The following is a 19,297-nucleotide window of genomic DNA, read 5'->3' as shown; positions in this document are numbered from 1 at the left end:
CTCATTAAAAATCTATCTAATTTTTCAAAATCAATTTAATATATTTCAAAATCGATTTATCTGAACCATATGGCATCCTAGTCGACAACTCTTATTCTTTTCAAGTTTTTTTTTAGATATATATAACTAAATTAAATTTTTAAATTTTTGACAGATTTTCAATTAACTTGTTAAATTGGGATACATTTACAACTTTTAAAAAGTTTGACTAAATTCCAAAATGTTTGATTTTTTTGTTTGGAACCATTAAACCTTTTTAATATTTACTTTTATGATTTAGATATAATACTTACTTTAGATTCCAACCATACCAAGTTTCTATATTTTCTTAAATGAAACAGGTGAAATTTAAAATATTTTAAATGTTTCGAATTAAATCAAATCGAATTATAAATGTTTATTTTTATTTTAATTGAAATCGTAGCACGTGAATAATTTTATGACCCGTTGTATTAATTCTAAATATAATAATTTAGTTTACAATAAACTATCGTAAATATGTGTGTGTGATATATATATATATATATATATATATATATATTATTCTGGTTTTTAATTGTAGCATGTGAATGATGCTATATGACCCGTTATATATAAACAAAGTATGAATTAAATATTAAATATTATTTTATAAATATTTTGAATTTATACTTTCATATTGATTTGTTCAAAAAAATTTAGAGAAAAATCACATCAGTTCCTATATAATTCCAAATAATATGACTATTTGCATGAATTAAATTGAATGTGACCATTTCAACTTAACAAAAAAATTAGCCTAAAAAAGAATTAACAAAATAATTTATAGTTTAAAACCTGCTAAGTTAAACTCATGTTTTTTACATCAATTTTAGAAAGAACAATTATACTATACATTAATGGCAAAACCCATACAGAGACCCCTCTACTTTACCAATTTTATTCGAGAGGCCCCTATTCCAAAGTTGTTCACGTTCGGATCCCTGTACTTGGCAAAATCTAATATTCACATCCTTACGTGGACGGAAAATGGCAAGTGTAGTTTACTCACCGTTAATGAGAGTGTGGACCGAAAATGCTCTTGACATTTTTACTTTTAATCCCTATAAATACAAATAAAATTTAAGGACTTCAAATGCATTTTTTCATATTTCCACACTTCATCTTCTTCGCATAGCCATCCACCATAGAATTTCAAGAAACCAAATTCTTCAGAGGCATTCCATCGAACACGTAAGGTGCATACAAAATATAACCTTATTCTTCAGAGGCACTCCATCTTCTCTACATATGAATCAAAGTTTTATACATGTATCACTAAGTTGGATCCACTCTTACTGGTCTAACTCACTTTTTATTTTTACTATCCTTTTTTCCAACTCTTACATGCCCTTTTTTCCAACTCTTACATATCTCAACAGGGTTCTGTTTGATTCTAAGTTCAGTTTCTTCAGTTTCAGACATGTGAAATTTGGTTGTTTTTTGATGAACTGTTAATTGTGTTGAGATCAAAGTTTTGTTTTTATTTTAAAATTAAGGTATGAATCTAAGTAATGGTAAAGAATCGATGTCAACAGTCAGTTTTAGTGTTGTTTGGAAAACTATAGAGGTTGTTCCGAATCATTTTCCAGCCGGGCTTCAAGTTCTTGTTGCCGATCGATGAGAAACACGGCCGAAGATGACAAACCGCTGATGCTGCCGCTGGTCGAGATCTCACTACTGCCGGCCAACAAAGCTACTGCCGTTGCAAGGATCTGCCGTCCGTCGCCGCTACTTGTTGAATGCAGGAAGAGTTGTTGTCGCCGTTCATCGCTGGAGAAGACTACTGCTACCGAGTGAAGAATTCAAAGGAAGAAGGTGATGGCAAAATAACCATTTTGCCATCAAATTTATTTGACTTTACAATTTTGTTATTAAGTTGTAATTTGTATAAATAAATCCTTAAAATTGATGCCACGTATACCTCAATTTATTGAAATGAATGACACATCACTTTTTTCTGTTAATTAACGGAGAGTGAACTACACTTGCCGTTTTCCGTCCACGTAAGGGTGTGAATATTAGATTTTATCAAGTACAGGGGCCCGGACGTGAACAACTTTCGAGTAGGGACCTCTCGAACAAAACTGATAAAGTAGAGGGGCCTCCGTATGGGTTTTGCCTACATTAAAACTGAAAGAAAACGACATAAAGACCCAAACGACATAGATAATAGATTAAAAACGCAGTGAATGGAAGGGCAAAATGATAGAACGACACTAAGAAATTAATGAAGATGGCAAGATTTTTGGACATAATTATCTACTATATAGCCTAATAAGTTAAGAAAGAAGGAAAAGTAACTGTTAGACCCTTCAATTTCTCTTATAACTATATGATGAGGGATATGAGGGGTATTATGGTCATAATAATATAGTACTGTATAGCCTAATAAGTTAAGAAAAGTGGTAAAGTAACCGTTAGACCCTTCAATTCTTCTTACAACTATATGATGAGGGGTATGAGAGTTAAAATTGACGTATTTGTTTCAAGAAAGTAAAAGGTGAAATAAAATGGACTTTTAAAATAAAATGGTGATTTTCCACAATTATTTTTTAAAATTTTAATGAAATTTTATTTTATTTTTATTTACTATTGGTGAGATGACTTTATGACTTTGTTTTTTTTTTTATATAAAACTTTCATCATATTTTTTTATATTTGTTTATCATAAATCTTTTAGTTCTAAGTAATTAAAATACTATTGTTAGATAGATATTCTCATGTATATTTTGTCTACTATTTATATAGATTTATATAAATAATGATATTTTACTATATTATTAAATGTGTTAAAATTTAAACTAACTAAATTATATTAATATCAATATTTTAATAATGTACTAAAATATTCATCCCTCTATTAAAAAATAATAATACTAATTGCCATGTGATAAATATTTCAACGTTGTCTTTATTCTTTAAATAGTGTGTAGTAAAATATTTGAAAAATTGGTGAGATGACTTTATGACTTTGTTTTTTTTTTATATAAAACTTTCATCATATTTTTTTATATTTGTTTTCATAAATCTTTTAGTTCTAAGTAATTAAAATACTATTGTTAGATAGATATTCTCATGTATATTTTGTCTACTATTTATATAGATTTATATAAATAATGATATTTTACTATATTATTAAATGTGTTAAAATTTAAACTAACTAAATTATATTAATATCAATATTTTAATAATGTACTAAAATATTCATCCCTCTATTAAAAAATAATAATACTAATTGCCATGTGATAAATATTTCAACGTTGTCTTTATTCTTTAAATAGTGTGTAGTAAAATATTTGAAAAAATCATTTCAATAAACGAAATACATGATAAATTCATTTGTCGATTTTTTAACTATAAAATAGATATAAATTACTGATTTTTTTTGAAATAAATTATTAATTTAGATAATTAATGTTTCAATCTTATACTTTTCGATCATTATTTAGTATTTTTTAGTTTTTTTTATAAAGTCTCGCTTAATATTAGAGTTATAATAGAATAATAAATATAATATTACAACAATATTAATAATACATGTTTTTAAGAATATTATTATTATTTTAGAATGGATGAAATATCAACTCTGTCAATAAATAGTAAAAGAATATGATTAAAAAAATATATAAGTACTATTGAAATAATACAAATTATAATATTCCGCTGCATCGCGCGGAGAATATGCTAGTATTATATGATATAGCTATATGTCATTAGTTATATAATAAATTAATGCAAAGGATCATTATTCAGTTGTCTTAAAACTGTTTTTTCTATAAACAAGAACATCTTCTTCTGGATTCTTTTCTGCCTATTGCCTAAGTTTCTCGGGATTTCTATTACCTTCGTTAACTTCCTTTTAATTAAGGCCGTCGATATCAGCAGTGCTTATGTCGGAGATTAGTAGAGAATTCACCTCGTAGTTGTGATAATTTTGCCTTCAAGCCTTCCCATATATAATATAAGATAGTTATAGATAGATAGATTAACAACTATAAATCGCCAAAGTAAACTACAAAAACTCAATAGGAGATATTAATCATGGCTTGACAATTATTATACGAGCATAATCTAGTAAATTAAATAAACTCGACAAGATATTTAACTTCACCTTCAAGCCTTCAAGTCAAATTTCCCAGGCTCACTGTAACATTTCTCGACTTGCTCGTCCTTTTTGATTCTGAAGCCTCTGATCCTTAACTCCTCAGGTATCGAAGTATCTTTGTAGTATACATTTTCAAGAATCCAACCCTTGTTCTGCACTGAACCTCCTACCTTTACCTGTTAAAGAATTATAGTTAAGGACTTTATGAGAATCAGTTTTCGACAACATTAAAAAATATACAACGTTTCCGGAATGCTTGTTTAGATTGCAAGGGAAATGGAATTCAAAAAATGCAATGAAAACTTTGCGTTCAGTTACTCTCATAAACATCACATAGTTTCAAACTTGATAAACAAGCAAAAAGTCAGTTTTGTGAATGTTTCGTTGCTAAAAGAACATACCTCTGCCTCGTCCACAGCTTCGAGTACAAGAGCTCCATCTAAGGACAGATCTTCAACGAAGATGTTACGACCCTTGATGGCTATTGTAGACCTTTGAGATATCGAGCAACTTCCGTTAACTTTACTCTTAACGTCTGAAAATGTTAATCCCCACTTTGGCTTCCATGTGATACAAGGCCAAACTTCCACCTCTTGCCCATTGAATACCCGTTGAACTGGATCATCCACTCGGACACCAGCCTAGAGCAAAATAATTGTGCGTTAGACGACATAAAGGGATAATTTTTTTTGAAAAATGGAGACATATTTCAATACTTAACCAGCACACCAAAATAGTAAAGGTACCTTTTTGAGAATGAGGCTGTTTGATCGATAGATGGCCATTTCACCAGAAGTTGCACTGTGGTAAGGGTTTCCTTTAGGTACCTTCATTAAAATCAATCAAATAGGAAATAATGAATCAAGCTGCCAATCAAAAACTCAAAACTTTAGCCCCGATTAGAAAAGTTTTTTGGTCAAACGAAAGAAGGTAATATATAATACATCTCAGCGAAAGGGCATTACCTTAGCAGCATCTTCTGGATTGTTCTTCACAGGTGCATAAGCTAGCCATGCATCTATCACCTAAGGAACACATAAAATGTGGTTAGGTAATGAGTAGAAGTTAGAACATTAGGACAGAACTGTAAAAAAATGCAGTCATAACATTGAGAAGATAAGGGTTTTAATTGGACAGAAATGCTGACTCAATCTAGGGGACTGAATATTCCAGTCCAAGACAACAAAAGGAGGATAAAAAGTAAATACCGTAAATCCAACCCTTGCTGAGGAGGGTAATGTCTTTGGATAATCCTGCATCATGCATTCAAGTCGAGTTGAAGATTTAAATGATGTTTTGCTGGCATCTTTATATCTGTAAAGAGAAAAAAAAGCTGAATTTGCAAGTCTTCCAAAATAACCTTCTTTCTTTCAACTTCCAAGATTACCACCTTGGATAACAATAAAAAATTTCAAAAGTGGAATAAATGCACATCTAAATAAAATATGACCATATAATTGGATGATTCTAAAACTAAAGAAAGCAAATTTTCTAAAATTTGTCTTTAAACAATCGAAGTACCCAATAGCAGAAGGAAGAATTACTTTGGATTAACAAATTCCTTAATAGCACCTCCCGTTTTCTTGAGCTCCTCAATATACGGACCAAGTTCCAAAATCAACTGCAAAAGAATTAAGATTGCAACAACAGCATATAAGTTCTAGTAATACTGATAAACATAACATTTTATATTGAAGTCTATGTTTTGAAAAGATGAATTTGTTGCTTATTTGCACATTATCAGTACAATGTGGTATTTCGTATTTAACTATTTACTAGTACGAAACCCTGGCTTCGCTTCGGAATTCATATTTTTTCATCAAATAATAATTCAAATCAAACGAATAGATAATGTATCATATTAATTAAATATTATATAATAGCAAAATAGATATATAAATATAAATCCTATATGTAGCAAATTAGTTAAAATATCTCTTAATTTAATTTTGTTTTCTTCTAGATTAAAATGTCTACTGTAATTTTGTTTTTTACAATAATATAAAAAAAAGTTCAGTATGTAATTTATACTTAAATTGGCATAATATGGATTTCAAGATATCAGAATATAGTTTCTGTATATATTTTTTTTTGAATTCAGTTTCTGTATATAAAACCAAAATTTTATACTTACTCAAAAAATATATTAAAAATCACAAGTCTTCAACCAATAACTCTCATCCACACAAGTAAAAAAATAGTAATCAGACTTAATTTTAAACTTTAAAATTCAATTTTTCTACAGATTTGAACAAATATTTCTTTTTTACTATTAAAATTTTATTATTTTAATTCATCTTCACTAATTCGACTCCTACTACACCAACAACTAAAAGAAAAGATCAATAATATAAAAATAAAAATAAAACAAACACATAAAATAATATACAAAATAATACTCAAATAGAAAAACAAATAAAATATTTTTACTCTCTTAGCCAGAAAAAATGAAGTTTTTTTGGTATTATATATGTAAATGATCTTTTGGTAGCTCATGTGTTGTTGTTTTTTCCAATAGGGGCAACATGATTGGCTTTAGAAAAAATAATAAAATAGGGGTATAAAAGGAATATAAAAATAATATTCACATTGCAATTTCCAGCAAGGGCAAGAGAAATAATACTTAGCAACAAAAAGACAAACATGGATATAAAAGGAAAGTGGAAATATATAGTTATATAGCACTCAAATTTATAGAAATTTTCCATTAAGGACATAGCAAATAAGCTTTATTCTCTCTATCTCATGATTAAAAATTTCAGGGGTGTTAGAGGAAACTAAAGTTACTGTTCATCTTTGGTTCAGTTTTATACTATAGATATATAGATTATCTGTAGTTGTCCAAGCTCCTAGTTCACCTCAAGCAATTTACTTATTAACATCAATAACCATCTTGAGGGGCTAATGGAAAATTATCCACTGGATGCATCATACCCATTTCCGAGCAGCTATATAAGTAAATGGAATGTGACAAGAATAATTTTCTAAAATGAAAATCTGCTGACTTATGCAGAATACCCAGAATCATGACCTCATGTATAATAAAAATAACCATGTCTTCTGCAATTGGAATGACTACATATATACAGTTATTTCAGAAATTACCTGATTTATATTTCCTGGAAAAGGAGAATAGCCCGTCTCACAGTTGACATCTCCATCAGGATTTCCAGTTGCTCTTAGCAGAGGATCAAGCTGATTGTATTCAACGTTAATCACCATTGACCGCCCTGAAAAATCAATTGTACTAGCAATGTGAAAAACCCTGTATGTTTGGGGTCAAAACTTATTGGGAATAACTATCCACAAAAATAAAGATGCCCTTGCAAGTGAAGAACTAAATATAAATTCTAAAATCTACATTCCATGTCAATAACTATCATACCATCAGCATGAGTAAGCCTAGTAATTCCTCCAATAGCTTCTTTAGCTTTACGAGGAACTGCAAGAGAGTTAACATGGTAGTGTTTGGTGGCACTAACACCCAATGAAGCTGGAATTGCCTGCAGAATAAAATTGGAAACATAAACTATTTCTTCACAGCAAAAAAAATTCTACCCATAATTATAATTACTTACTCATAAACAACTATACAAAGTCATGGAGAGTTCAAGTGGTCAAACCTTGAAGAGAAGTCCATTAGTATCTTGGAAAAATAGAACCCATCTCAATCCAGCATCTTGCCTATTAATTAATGTAAACAGCTATTATTAGGAAACTGCAGATTGCTAAACTAAAGATCATATAGAAACAAAATGCAAAACATCATGATTAACCTTACTGGTATTAATATGTGTGGGTGCGTAATTAAAATAGATTATTGTTACGGACTCACGCTTTTTTAGTCTAAAGAGGTAGTATAGAATACAAGTGGTTATTAATATTCCAAATGTTAAGTGCATGATTGACCACTCGGTTCTTTCAAATAATGGCGATCCCATAAAACTTATGGAAGTGAATATTAGATTTATATTTTAAACAGCTAAACAATTAGAAAAATTAGATAAGCATTTGAACCATACCATGTACTAAGAAGGCCACTAGAATAAAGAAGTGAATGCACATCACCATGGCCATGAGGCTTTGTCTGTGTCAAACACAAAAAGTTAATTGAGTCTACATATGTTCGTTTTAAAGGTAGAGTGTATAATGTAACTATAATGTAACATAAATGATGGTTACCTGAATAGTGTACTTGTTATGTGGATCTAGAGCAAGCCTGGCATCGTTATCTTCCAAGCATGCAACTTTCTCCTGTTTTTAATAGGAATATTAACACTTCAGTGTAGAAATTACACAGATCCCCCAAGTTGTTCAATAATACATAAATGGCTAATCTCATACCTGCTTAAGAAGTTTCACTTGAGACGATTTCATTCCAAAATAAGAATTTGATTCTAAAAGCTCTATTGTACGAGCATGTGTGTCATCAGATGTCATGATAGCAAAAGGAATTTCCTTTTGAGATTTACCTATATTAAAAAAGACGGGGCTATCTTAAACAATTCCCTTGGATTAGTATGAATAATGCATATTATGAGATGAAGATGATATGCATTATCAATAGAGCGCCTTCTCAATTAATTGTCGATTTAGCTGCAATTACTACAGAATGTTTGACCTAAGGGCTTGCAGAGGTGTAAAAAAGATTTTGGAAAGCCCTCCATTCCGACTCTTATGTTTGGCTACATAAATTTCTTTGTTTTTCATATTTGGTAAGAAATTGAAAAGGCTTCTATTTTGATTCTTTTCTTCTTCCACCATTCCATAGTGCAACATATTTTATCCTCCTACCATATAATTCCTGTAACAAATTTGACTGCAACCCATATGTGAATGCTAATATAACAATGCAATATTAAGGTGAAGGGAGCATACCTTGAGTGAATCTACAGCTAGCTTCCTGAAGAGCCAAGACAGACTCTATGTAATGCTGCAAGAAACAAGTCCCTGTAGTGGTTTCCATAGGGAGAGCCACCTGCATACAGTAAAAATAAATAAAAATCTCCATTTTATAAGATAGTGGGCTATAATTTTATTGGGAAATGAGTTCCTTTTAGCAAGGGGAGACATGAGTAATTAATGTCCTATAGGACATATGGTGATGCAAAAGAATTTCTTGGGCTTGGCATATACAAGATCAACCTTAATCATTCCTTTTTGCTTTCGCAATTTAAGAATTGGTGAAGCATAACCAAAGAAGATACGGGATGATGGTTGTTTACCGATAATCTAATGTTAATACCCGAAGCATTAATTGATCTTATTATAAATAATGAACAGATAGTTTAAAGTCTAGGAGTTTCAACTTTCAAGACAAGTAGAAGTAAAACATGATATATACATTGTTGTCAGCAAGGTAATGAGAAGTATAAATTGAGAAGTGAATCTGTATAATGTAGATATAGCATCCACTAAAGATAAGATAAGAAAATGGAACCGGAGATTTCCAGGGCATATACAGAGATAAACGCATCAGCATGAAGAATGGTAAGAAAAGGGATTGAGTAGTATTAGATCTTACGGCAAATAAAGCGGTATTACCAATTAAATCCATTCATCAGATGAGATTAATGCTAATTTGAGTTTTGACTATGTTATAAATAGGATATATTGGTCATAGCTGAAGACCGTAACTAGTTTATATTCAAAACAATAAAAATGAACCGTAAAACTATAATGGTTTGAGTCGATAATAAGAGAATTAGGCAGCCTGTGATTCACTTGCAAGCTAATCATGAGCAGAGTCAATGAGAAAATTTTATTCGGTAAAGCTTAACAATAGCTAATTACTTGAACATATTTCCTCACAAATAAATGAATAACTCACCTTTATTCCATTGTATCCAAGGCGTTCCCCAAGCCCGCCCGCGACAAGGACAAATGCTGCATTCTGGGCTTCCCTGACTCCTGCCTCCTCAAATTTGATAAAACTTTCATCACCAAATGTCAGGTTTTCTCCTGTTGGAACCTGAAACATAACAGCTAATGTGTCAACAAACTTCCTTTAGTTTAATTTTTACTTTTTCCTAATAGCATTTTAATAAAGTTCAAGGATATAGTATCGGCATATGTATTCCAAAAAATTTATTTGCTCATCATTTAAGGGACTGTTTTGAACAAATTGTTCAAGGGATTAGTTATGCAAGAAAGGTTAATTTTCAACACTTAAATTAACATTAAGTTGATTTATCAAGCTAAACTAACCGAAATTGATCAAGCACATACATCACTCTCTAGCTAAAAGTCATGAAGAAAAGTTGCACAAGTCAATTCATATAGAATTTTATCATCATCAGGATTCAAGAGTATATATAAAACGCAGTACAATGCTATAGTAAAGAATGAAAAATCAAACAAACAATCCTTTTTCTAAGCATCATGAATCACTACATGAAACAAATATTCCTATCTTTCAATCATGAAAATCTGAATATATTTACCGAAGGTGTGAAGCCATCAAAAGGGTTCTTTCCTTCCTTTGAATCAGCTAAGAGTTCTTTTGCCGTTTTAATATATAATGCCAAACCTCCCGGGTAGCTTGAATCGAGCTTAGCCACCTATATAGAACAATCATTTGAGATACAAGTCAATAAATAATAAATCAGACATTCAATTTTTCTCTCAATCCAAAAACAACCCAGATTCTATGTTTAACAGTTCCCCATTCAGCCTTAAAATTCTTTACAAAAAAAAAATCACAAATAGATTGCAGAAAAATAGAAAACCTGTTGAAATAGAGATTTCTTTTGTTCATCATCAACGCCAGGTTCAGACCAATGCTCAAACAAATGATCTTGTCTCATCTCCATTAACATTTTGGCCAGCTTAATCTGCCAAGCCATCAGCACTATTTACCATTCCAATAAAAACATCAAATCACAAAAATTAAAAGAAAAATGAAGAATCTAAGAACCTGATCAGGAGATAGAAGGTGAAGATTCTTTTGTAAATTGGGAACAGAGGAAGCAAAATCGCCATTGATACTCAGCTTGGAAAGAGATTCCGTAGCTGAATCCATAACTTTTTTTGTTAAATTGAAAAGGTTGTCTTGTAATTGTAATTCTGTGTTGCATAAGAAGTAAAAAAGAAAAAGAATAGGAATGAAGAAATGAAAAATTTGAGTCTGCGTCAAAAAAAAGCTGATGAATTGGGATGTTTTGTTTGGTAGCCGGTGTTAATTTAGATTTAGAAATATCTAATTTAATCCTTAAATTTTATACTATTTACATTTAAATCCTCAGATTTTTTTAATCAATTAGATTCCTATCTCAAAATATCTAATGGTCCAACTAAAATTATGAAAACTTATATTTTAACAATTTTAGTTAATCATTTAGTTATATATTTTATAAAGTATATATTGGAGTTATTAATTTTTTTTGTCAAAAAGAGTTATTAGATTTTCAATAACAATATATATGTGTGTGTACTGTTTAAGTTTTTTTTATTATAATTACATTTAATTGGTTAAACTTCTTTTGGTAATTTAGTTTTTGGTTCAAAAAGAGTTGATTATAATTATAAAACTTAAAAATTTACATATTATTATGAAAAGTATAAACAAAAATTATTTAATTGTTAATTATTAATGAATTTTTTTAATCAAAATGTAGTAATATTGACAGATTAACAGATTACATCCTATCGTCGGTCAAAGTACATCGTATATCAAAATAAAAAAATTGAAAAACACTCGAAAGCTTATGTCGATCTACAAAAAGAAACGAAACGAAAATAGAAATTTAAAGATACAAATTTAACAGGTGACTAAAAACATGATGAATTCCATTGTGAAGAATTTTCTGGCTCCAGTCATATCTCATAACTTCTATTAACCACTTGTTCCGCTGCTAAGATACTTCGAACAACGAAATTAAAGTCTTGAATCTTCAAGAACGTGAAACTGAAGTTTGAAAAACGCTGAAAAGTCTTGAATGAACCAAGGATCTACAGAAACCACAAATAAAACACTCAAAAACACACCAAAACTCCAAAGTAATTTATTCAAACAAACAACAAAACATTGAAAGAAACGAGTTAAGAGACGATGATATCCGGCTAAAGGCCGAAGATCACCGTCTCTTTCACTCGAAATTGAATAAAATTGGACTTTCTCTCTCTAGTATATACGTTTTCTCTCTCTAACTTTGGCACCGCTTCACGGCTTTTTTTATAACAATTATTAATGAAATTAAATTAAATGTTTACGGTACTATAATTTTATTCTTAATATTCTAAAATTATCTTAAATTATTTATATATTATCTTAATTTGATATTAATAAATATGATTATTTGATGGGAAATATATGTGTTTATTTTAGTAAAAAAATTATATTAATAACATTAAAGTTTTAAAATTCACTAAAGGGGCTAAGTTAAATATAAACTCCGTTACTAAAAGGGGCATAATTGTTTTAGTTTAAAAATGTTAAGTACTTAATTGAGATAAAAGTTCCATTAAGGGCTAAGTTATGCCCCGCTATATATCATAGGGGCATTATTTGTCCCTTTTCCCAGTCCAAAACCCGTGGACCGTGGTGGATATACACAGGTTTGCCGCCTTCAATTTCAGATCTGTCAAGTGGCGCCAGTTTTGCCTTTCGTCGCCGCAACTCAAAAAAATGACGACCGCAATGGGACCGCCACCTCCTAGAAACCCTAACTCTAACTCTAACACTTCCTCCACCGCCGCAGAATCCGAAACCCAGAGTGAACCTCAGAACAGTTCAACAACAACAGTGGAAACTCCTGTGGAGCCACCGCCAACAACAACTGACCTTCCCGAAGAGCAACTCACTGACGATAACAATGCGGCGCCGCTAAAAGAACGGACCGTGAATCAAACTTCTTCTACAGTACCGTACAAAATCCCTGAATGGAGTGGACCTCCTTGTTATAATTATAACCTCGAGGTTCTTAAGGATGGCTCAGTTATTGATCAATTAAATGTGTAAGTAATTTGTAAATTTGATTTTTTATAATATTTTTTTAATTATTCAGATTATCTTTTTTTTTTTTTAAATCTTATGTGATGTCTGTGTTTTCAGGTTTGAGAAAGGAGCTTACATGTTTGGCCGTGTTGATCTTTGTGATTTTGTTCTTGAGCATCCTACTATCTCTCGATTTCATGCTGGTAATTTTTTTGTTTACTTCTTTTAGAGTTTTTGGTTAAGTTGAATTCTGTTTGTAGACTAGTTGAATACTATAATTAGAAACACTATATACTGTAATATAACTTAAAATGTGAATTTCTAGAGTAGTTAGTTGGATTGAATCGAATTGATACCAGTTGTAATAAGAATTGTTTCTCTTTATCAGTTCTTCAGTTCAAAAGAAGTGGAGATGCTTATCTTTTTGACCTCAACAGTACTCATGGTACTTTCATTAACAAGTCTCAGGTACATCTCTTTTTTTTTCTTCCTCCTCCTTGTTGTGTGATCTTGGCAGCTACTTTATTTGTTTATTTTGGGTAATTGCATTTAAATAAGTCTGATATGCTTCAAAGTTTAAACTTGTGATTATAATATGCATAATTTGTCGCATACATTAGTTGACATGTTACTTTGTTGGTGAATGTTCATTTTATTAGAAGGCTCATAATTATGTCTGTAAAATACATTAGACATTTTTTTTATTGTAATAAACAAACAGGAAGTTATGGAAATTCCTTTTTTTCTGACGTAGTCATCAATTTATGCTCTGTTAAGTTCATTTGCAAGCTAAGGGACTTCTTGTTATAGTGATTGGGTGTGTAATCCTTCCGTGTTAGAAATACTTCAAGGCGGGCGTGTAAAAAGTTGTCTAAAAATGAATTATTTGAGAAGCATTAACCATTTAAACTTTTCAAAGAATTGATTCTTTTGGCATCAGCTCTCATCGCCTGATTGAATCTTGAATGCATTGAGCCCTTCAAATTTTCAAGTTGGGTTTCTTACAGTAAAGCTCCTAGACTTTGAGTGGCTCACAATATGCGATTAGATAAAAACTGTAAAAAATAAATGTAAAAGGTTTTCCTTGGAACTTGGTTATGCAATGAAGGGACAAAGGTCAGATACATTATTTCTTGTGATCAGCTGTGTAGTAGATTGAAATATTCTGTTTGTAGCTTTCAGCTGTTGAAATTAACAAGTTTCCTGTAGTAGAGGTGTTCATTGTTCTGTTGATGTTTTAGTGCATTTTTTAAACAGTTGGTGCTCAATTCCTTCATCTTCTTGATTGCAGGTTGAAAAACGGGTTTATGTGGAATTGCATGTTGGTGATGTTATTCGATTTGGCCAGTAAGTATTATCCTTACCAGCTTTTTTTGCTTTGAACTTTGCCTGTTCTGCTATACCTTCTTTTTCTTTGCCTCATTAATAAATGATACACTATTAAATTGATGACACCGAAGTTCATAATATTAAATATTTGAAGTCTCTATAGGATTCTCATTGAATTAACAGCACAATGTCCTTGATGCTTTCTACTTCACATATTAATTATGCTATATAAACTATAAAGTGTGATTATTGGACAATCTGTTAGGTTACTGAACAAGGACATATAGTAATTTGCTAGCCATAGATTTAGATTGTTTCTATATTATCCCGTGAATCATTGATTGTCCTTTGTGATTCTTTTTTACAGATCATCTCGATTGTACCTTTTCCAAGGACCAACTGCACTGATGCCACCGGTAATGCACTTATATAATTAGGGGTATTTCAATTGGTTTGGTCATTGAACTGACCATGCAACCTCCAAAACTGTCAGTTATTTTGATGGGTTCGGTTATTTGATTACTATTTTTAAAATATTTAAAATGGCAAAAAGAAGTACCGTTCCACACTCTTACTCAATAGTTTAGCTCTCATGCAATTACTTCCAAGCGACCAGGTGTCAACTCTGGGGCATGTAAATCAATTATTTTTTTAATTTTTTGAAAAAGAAATTAAAAGGAGAAAAAAGAGTGTTGCTACTAAGGCTCAAAATCAAGTCCAATGCAGAGAAAACTACTGCCTTTGCCATTAAGAACTTGGTGATAATTTTTACATTATTTATTTTTTCATGAAATTCACAAAATCAAAACAAACCAAACCAAATTTGATTATCCAGTTTGGTTTTGGTTTGCAAATGTGATCCAATTCAGTTTTTACACTCGCCTGCGTATAATTATTGAACATTGGTTTGCATCAGTTTATTGGATTGAGCTCTTAATTTTTTATAATTCCATTCCCCAAAAACATTTTTAAAACCTGCCAGTCATAAAGTGAGTGTGCAAGTGATTTGTAACATTAAAAAATAATGATTAAAAAAAAGATAGTTCTTTTTAAAAAAAATTGGAAGATCAAGCAAACTTTGAGTTGAAGTGTTCTCTTTTTCTCTGGAAGTGAACTTTGAGTTAAATTTTAAAATACTTGTCTTGTGACTCTTGCGTTTGTTTGTTGTGACTTGTGAGATTATCTGTCATATGGTTTTGTATTGTAGGAGAAAGACTTGAAGCTTCGTAGAGAAGCTAAGGTCAGACAGGAGATGATCGATCGAGAATTGTCACTTCGACGGGCAAGGGCGGAATCATCTCTTGCTGATGGCATCTCATGGGGCATGGGAGAAGATGCTATTGAAGAAGTTGAGGTTGGCGGAACATTATAATCTGTTTTTAATTTAGTATCAGTATATTTTTTTCTACAGATGTTGTTATCTTGCCATTCTCCACATTTTGGCTTCCATATAATCTGTAGCTATATGTGCATGCAATTGTGCAAAAACTTCTTACTATATTGACCACCATAATTACTCAGTTTTTCTAATGTATCAGTCTCAATATTTGAAAAATCAGGATTCAGAAATTTATCCTTAGAAATCTCATGCCTTCTTAGAAGAGAGTTAAAGATACTTGGATATGAACTACTTTTTTTGGCATATTCATGTTTAGGCTTTCTAATATCTACCTGATGAATGCTGATAAATATTCTATTTTGTCTTCCCTAATTTTTTTGTTTGTTGTGTAGGACGAGAGCGATGAAATTACCTGGCAAACCTACAAGGGGAAACTTACAGAGAAGCAGGAGAAGACTCGTGATAAAATAGTCAAACGAACTGAAAAGGCAAGTAGTTTCTATTTTCTTTAAACCCTTTGTCTAGGAATTTAGGTTCTGATGGGGTTGCTACTTTTTATACCTAATCTATTAGTTCCTTAGAGATTTATGCTGAAGCAAATCCCAAAATGTCTTTTGTTTCAGCCGCATTAAATTCTCTCCCCTGCATTCATGGTTGGAGTCGAAAATATTTCATCTGTATAGTTAGCTACTTGTAAATGTGAGAGCATAGTTGGACGGAATTAAGGAGAAAATGTTCATTGCACTGTCATTTTCTGCAGCTGTTGAACTCATGAACTGATAAAGATATTGGTTAATAAGAATGTTATATGAGATACCAAAGGTTAAATTTAAACACAATTATCTATGCACTCTTCAATATTACTCATCAAATGGGAGTTGAAGTGAAAAAAAAGAATGCATAAAATAGGTAGTAATGTTGCTATGCATTGGCAATGATATTTTATACACCTTCAAAATGTATATAGTTTCTGTTCTCTCATGTTTATATAGTGAGTCTATTGCTCATATTTTCTTTTTTGGCTATAGATTGCTCATATGAAGAAAGAAATAGATGCTATTCGTGCTAAAGACATTGCACAAGGTGGGTTGACCCAAGGGCAGCAAACTCAAATTGCTCGTAATGAACAAAGAATAACACAGGTAAAAGCTGTTCCTCTGTCTTAATTTATGTTTGGCAGTTCTTTTTATCTCTTTCTGTAAAGCAGAACTTTTTTGATTGTGGCTAATCTGCTTAATAATTTTTGTCACATATGCTAATAGATCTTGGAAGAACTAGAAAACTTGGAAGAGACGTTAAATGATAGTATCCTGGAAAGTCTTGGTGCTCGTGGTGGGAGGACATCTACTGGCATGGGGAAAGGGGCAAGAGAAGATGATGTAGATTATATGAGGTACTTCATAATTGCATAATCTTTAAAACAGGCAATTTGAAGAGTTCATAAATTGAGTAATCAACAAAAAGAATATAATTTTGGCAAAAGAAAAACAAAAAGAATATAATGATTTCGTCTCATATTTTACCCAATCATCCAGATGTTTTTTTTTTGGATCAAAATCGTCCTGATTATTTACATAATCTAGGTTAAATGTTATCTTTGATGAGTTTCTGTCATGTCATCATTTTCAGTTACAATTTTTCTTATTTATGTCGGTATTAACTAGTCTTTTCATGCTGTTAGTGATGATGATGACTTCTATGACCGGACAAAAAAACCTTCAAAACAAAAGGTAGGTGAAAATCAATCAGTTGAGACAGCCGACACTCTTCTTGATAAGAGAGATGCCATTCTGAAGGAAATGGAAGACAAAAGGGATGAACTTTTGACTGAGAAGAATAAAATGGCATCTGAAACTGCTTCAGGAGGAGATGCGCTTGATGCGTACATGTCAGGGCTTTCCTCTCAATTAGGTAGAATTTACTGTTTAAATTGAATCTCTTAGGTATTTTATATTTGATACCGTATTTCTTTCCTTGCTGATTATCTATGTTTCTTTTCAGTTCTTGATAAAACATTGCATTTTGAGAAAGAGTTGGCGTCTCTTCAGTCTGAACTTGATAGAATCTTCTTCCTGTTAAAGATTGCTGACCCGTCAGGAGAAGCTGTTAAGAAAAGAGATTTAAGAGTAAATCAACCAAAATCCAGTACAGTTGAAGCACCTGCCAGTAGTGCTAAAAAGCAACCAACTCCAAAATCAAAGAAAAGCAGCGGGGTAGAAAAATCAGTAGGTCCATCTATGGAGAAGGAGAGAACTATAGATTCCATGGTTGCTGCTCTAGAATCGAACAATGAGCCAAAAGCTGACAAAAGCGCAGTGGATGCCCCTGAGCTTAAACATGCTGTGTATACCCCTGAAGAGCCTCAATGGCTTGGTGCAGTGGATCGTAAGGAAGTGAAAGAGACTAAACAAGAAGTTCTGATTATAGATGATGCAGATCAATTTGTTGATTATAAAGACAGGCAAAAAGTCCTTCTTAGTGTTGATGGTCCACAGGATAAGATAGATTCAGGGATTGAAAATGCTGCTCCCGGACTGATAATAAGGAAGCCGAAAGAAACCGAGAGACCTGGAGTTAACGAGGGGGATCAGATTGCAGCATCTTCTGTAGAATCCAAGTTTGATGCAGAAGATGTCGTAGCATTGTTATTGAAGCATAAAAGAGGCTATCATCCGGACAATGAGGAAGGAGGGCATGAAAGACAAGAGATTGACAAAGGTCAGCGTAATAATGAAAGCAAAAAACAAAAAAGAGTTATTGGCCCGGAGAAACCATCATTTATTAATAGCAATTCAGAGTATGAATCTTGGGTGCCTCCTGAAGGTAACAGCACTCTCTCTCCCTTACTCCATGACAATTTAAAGTTTTCGTTTTCACAAACGATTTTGAAACAATAAAACTTTATGTTTATAATATATTCTTGATAAATATCATTTTGTCGTCTTTCCTTTTCAGCGGTTTCCAATTAGCATTTCTGTTTTCATGCAATGTAGCAAGCAACTGATTGTATAGACCGTTACTCTCAGCGTACAAGAATTTGTTTCATATTTTTTTTAAATTGATGTTCCATGCAGGCCAAACAGGCGATGGGCGGACCTCTCTAAATGATCGTTTTGGGTATTGAATTTCCATGCTCGGCTTGTCATGAAATCGCACCCTAAGTGGTCTGGATGAATGTCTAGAAGGGAATGGGCACCCAGTGCATCGGAACACTCCCAAAGCACCATAGAAATGGCTGAAAGCTGGTTGGTGTTAAAGTCCCTTGATGAATTTGGTGAACTTGTTTACTTAGAAACATTTAGGTGAAGATGTTTTGTCAAGAAGCATACTTGAATGAAGAAATTTCCATGGAGAATCAAGCATCACGAAGAAGTGTTTATTACATGTATGTACAGATAATCAAACAATATGCTTCACCCTTTCGAACTGATATATGACAACTTTACTAATTTTATTTACTTTGTAAACCCTCCTTATAAAGAGAACATGCAGAAAATTTTGATAAGTTGACTTTATTTTTAATTACCATAACTTTTTATTATAAACTACTGGTTAGTTCAAATTCAAT

At 31.6% G+C, this 19,297-nt stretch overlaps 2 protein-coding genes across 3 annotated transcripts; one reads left to right on the top strand and one right to left on the bottom strand.

The window, feature by feature from the left end:
- Positions 1-3,614: 3,614 nt before the first annotated feature.
- Positions 3,615-11,260, bottom strand: LOC126676147 (UDP-sugar pyrophosphorylase-like). Of its 2 annotated transcripts, XM_050370288.2 has the most exons (18): positions 11,043-11,260; positions 10,855-10,959; positions 10,570-10,686; positions 9,957-10,097; positions 9,005-9,104; positions 8,471-8,598; positions 8,309-8,380; positions 8,149-8,213; positions 7,750-7,810; positions 7,512-7,629; positions 7,232-7,356; positions 5,671-5,747; positions 5,335-5,440; positions 5,092-5,151; positions 4,873-4,953; positions 4,528-4,767; positions 4,133-4,302; positions 3,615-3,967 (listed from the first exon to the last, which is right to left on the bottom strand). In XM_050370288.2, exons 1-17 carry the CDS (start codon positions 11,145-11,147, stop codon positions 4,135-4,137), a joined length of 1,869 nt encoding a protein of 622 aa, XP_050226245.1. In that variant the 5' UTR covers positions 11,148-11,260; the 3' UTR covers positions 3,615-3,967; positions 4,133-4,134. The 2 variants fall into 2 exon arrangements, with proteins under 2 accessions (XP_050226245.1, XP_050226244.1); XM_050370287.2 differs by lacking the exon at positions 3,615-3,967 and having other exon boundaries at positions 3,977-4,302.
- Positions 11,261-12,652: 1,392 nt separating this feature from the next.
- On the top strand, positions 12,653-19,187 carry LOC126676777 (uncharacterized). Its single transcript, XM_050371059.2, has 12 exons — positions 12,653-13,081; positions 13,179-13,264; positions 13,450-13,529; positions 14,353-14,408; positions 14,758-14,806; positions 15,598-15,744; positions 16,122-16,217; positions 16,758-16,871; positions 16,992-17,122; positions 17,411-17,640; positions 17,731-18,552; positions 18,804-19,187. The coding sequence occupies exons 1-12, from the start codon at positions 12,753-12,755 to the stop codon at positions 18,851-18,853; spliced, it is 2,190 nt and encodes a 729-aa protein (XP_050227016.1). The 5' UTR covers positions 12,653-12,752; the 3' UTR covers positions 18,854-19,187.
- Positions 19,188-19,297: the final 110 nt, after the last annotated feature.

Source organism: Mercurialis annua, linkage group LG4 (assembly GCF_937616625.2).
Source record: "Mercurialis annua linkage group LG4, ddMerAnnu1.2, whole genome shotgun sequence".
Classification (NCBI taxonomy): domain Eukaryota; kingdom Viridiplantae; phylum Streptophyta; class Magnoliopsida; order Malpighiales; family Euphorbiaceae; genus Mercurialis; species Mercurialis annua.
Note: the sequence above shows the minus strand (reverse complement) of the source record. Positions and strands in the feature narration are given on the sequence as shown.

Excerpts from the sequence above, each read along its gene's own strand:
- LOC126676147 (XM_050370288.2), bottom strand. The coding sequence starts at position 11,147 with ATGGATTCAGCTACGGAATCTCTTTCCAAGCTGAGTATCAATGGCGAT. Across the intron at positions 5,441-5,670 it reads AAGGAATTTGTTAATCCAAA|ATATAAAGATGCCAGCAAAA; the intron begins GTAATTCTTCCT and ends TTCTCTTTACAG. Across the intron at positions 4,954-5,091 it reads ATCCAGAAGATGCTGCTAAG|GTACCTAAAGGAAACCCTTA; the intron begins GTAATGCCCTTT and ends ATTTTAATGAAG.
- LOC126676777 (XM_050371059.2), top strand. The coding sequence starts at position 12,753 with ATGACGACCGCAATGGGACCGCCACCTCCTAGAAACCCTAACTCTAAC. Across the intron at positions 13,082-13,178 it reads GTTATTGATCAATTAAATGT|GTTTGAGAAAGGAGCTTACA; the intron begins GTAAGTAATTTG and ends CTGTGTTTTCAG. Across the intron at positions 13,530-14,352 it reads CTTTCATTAACAAGTCTCAG|GTTGAAAAACGGGTTTATGT; the intron begins GTACATCTCTTT and ends TCTTGATTGCAG.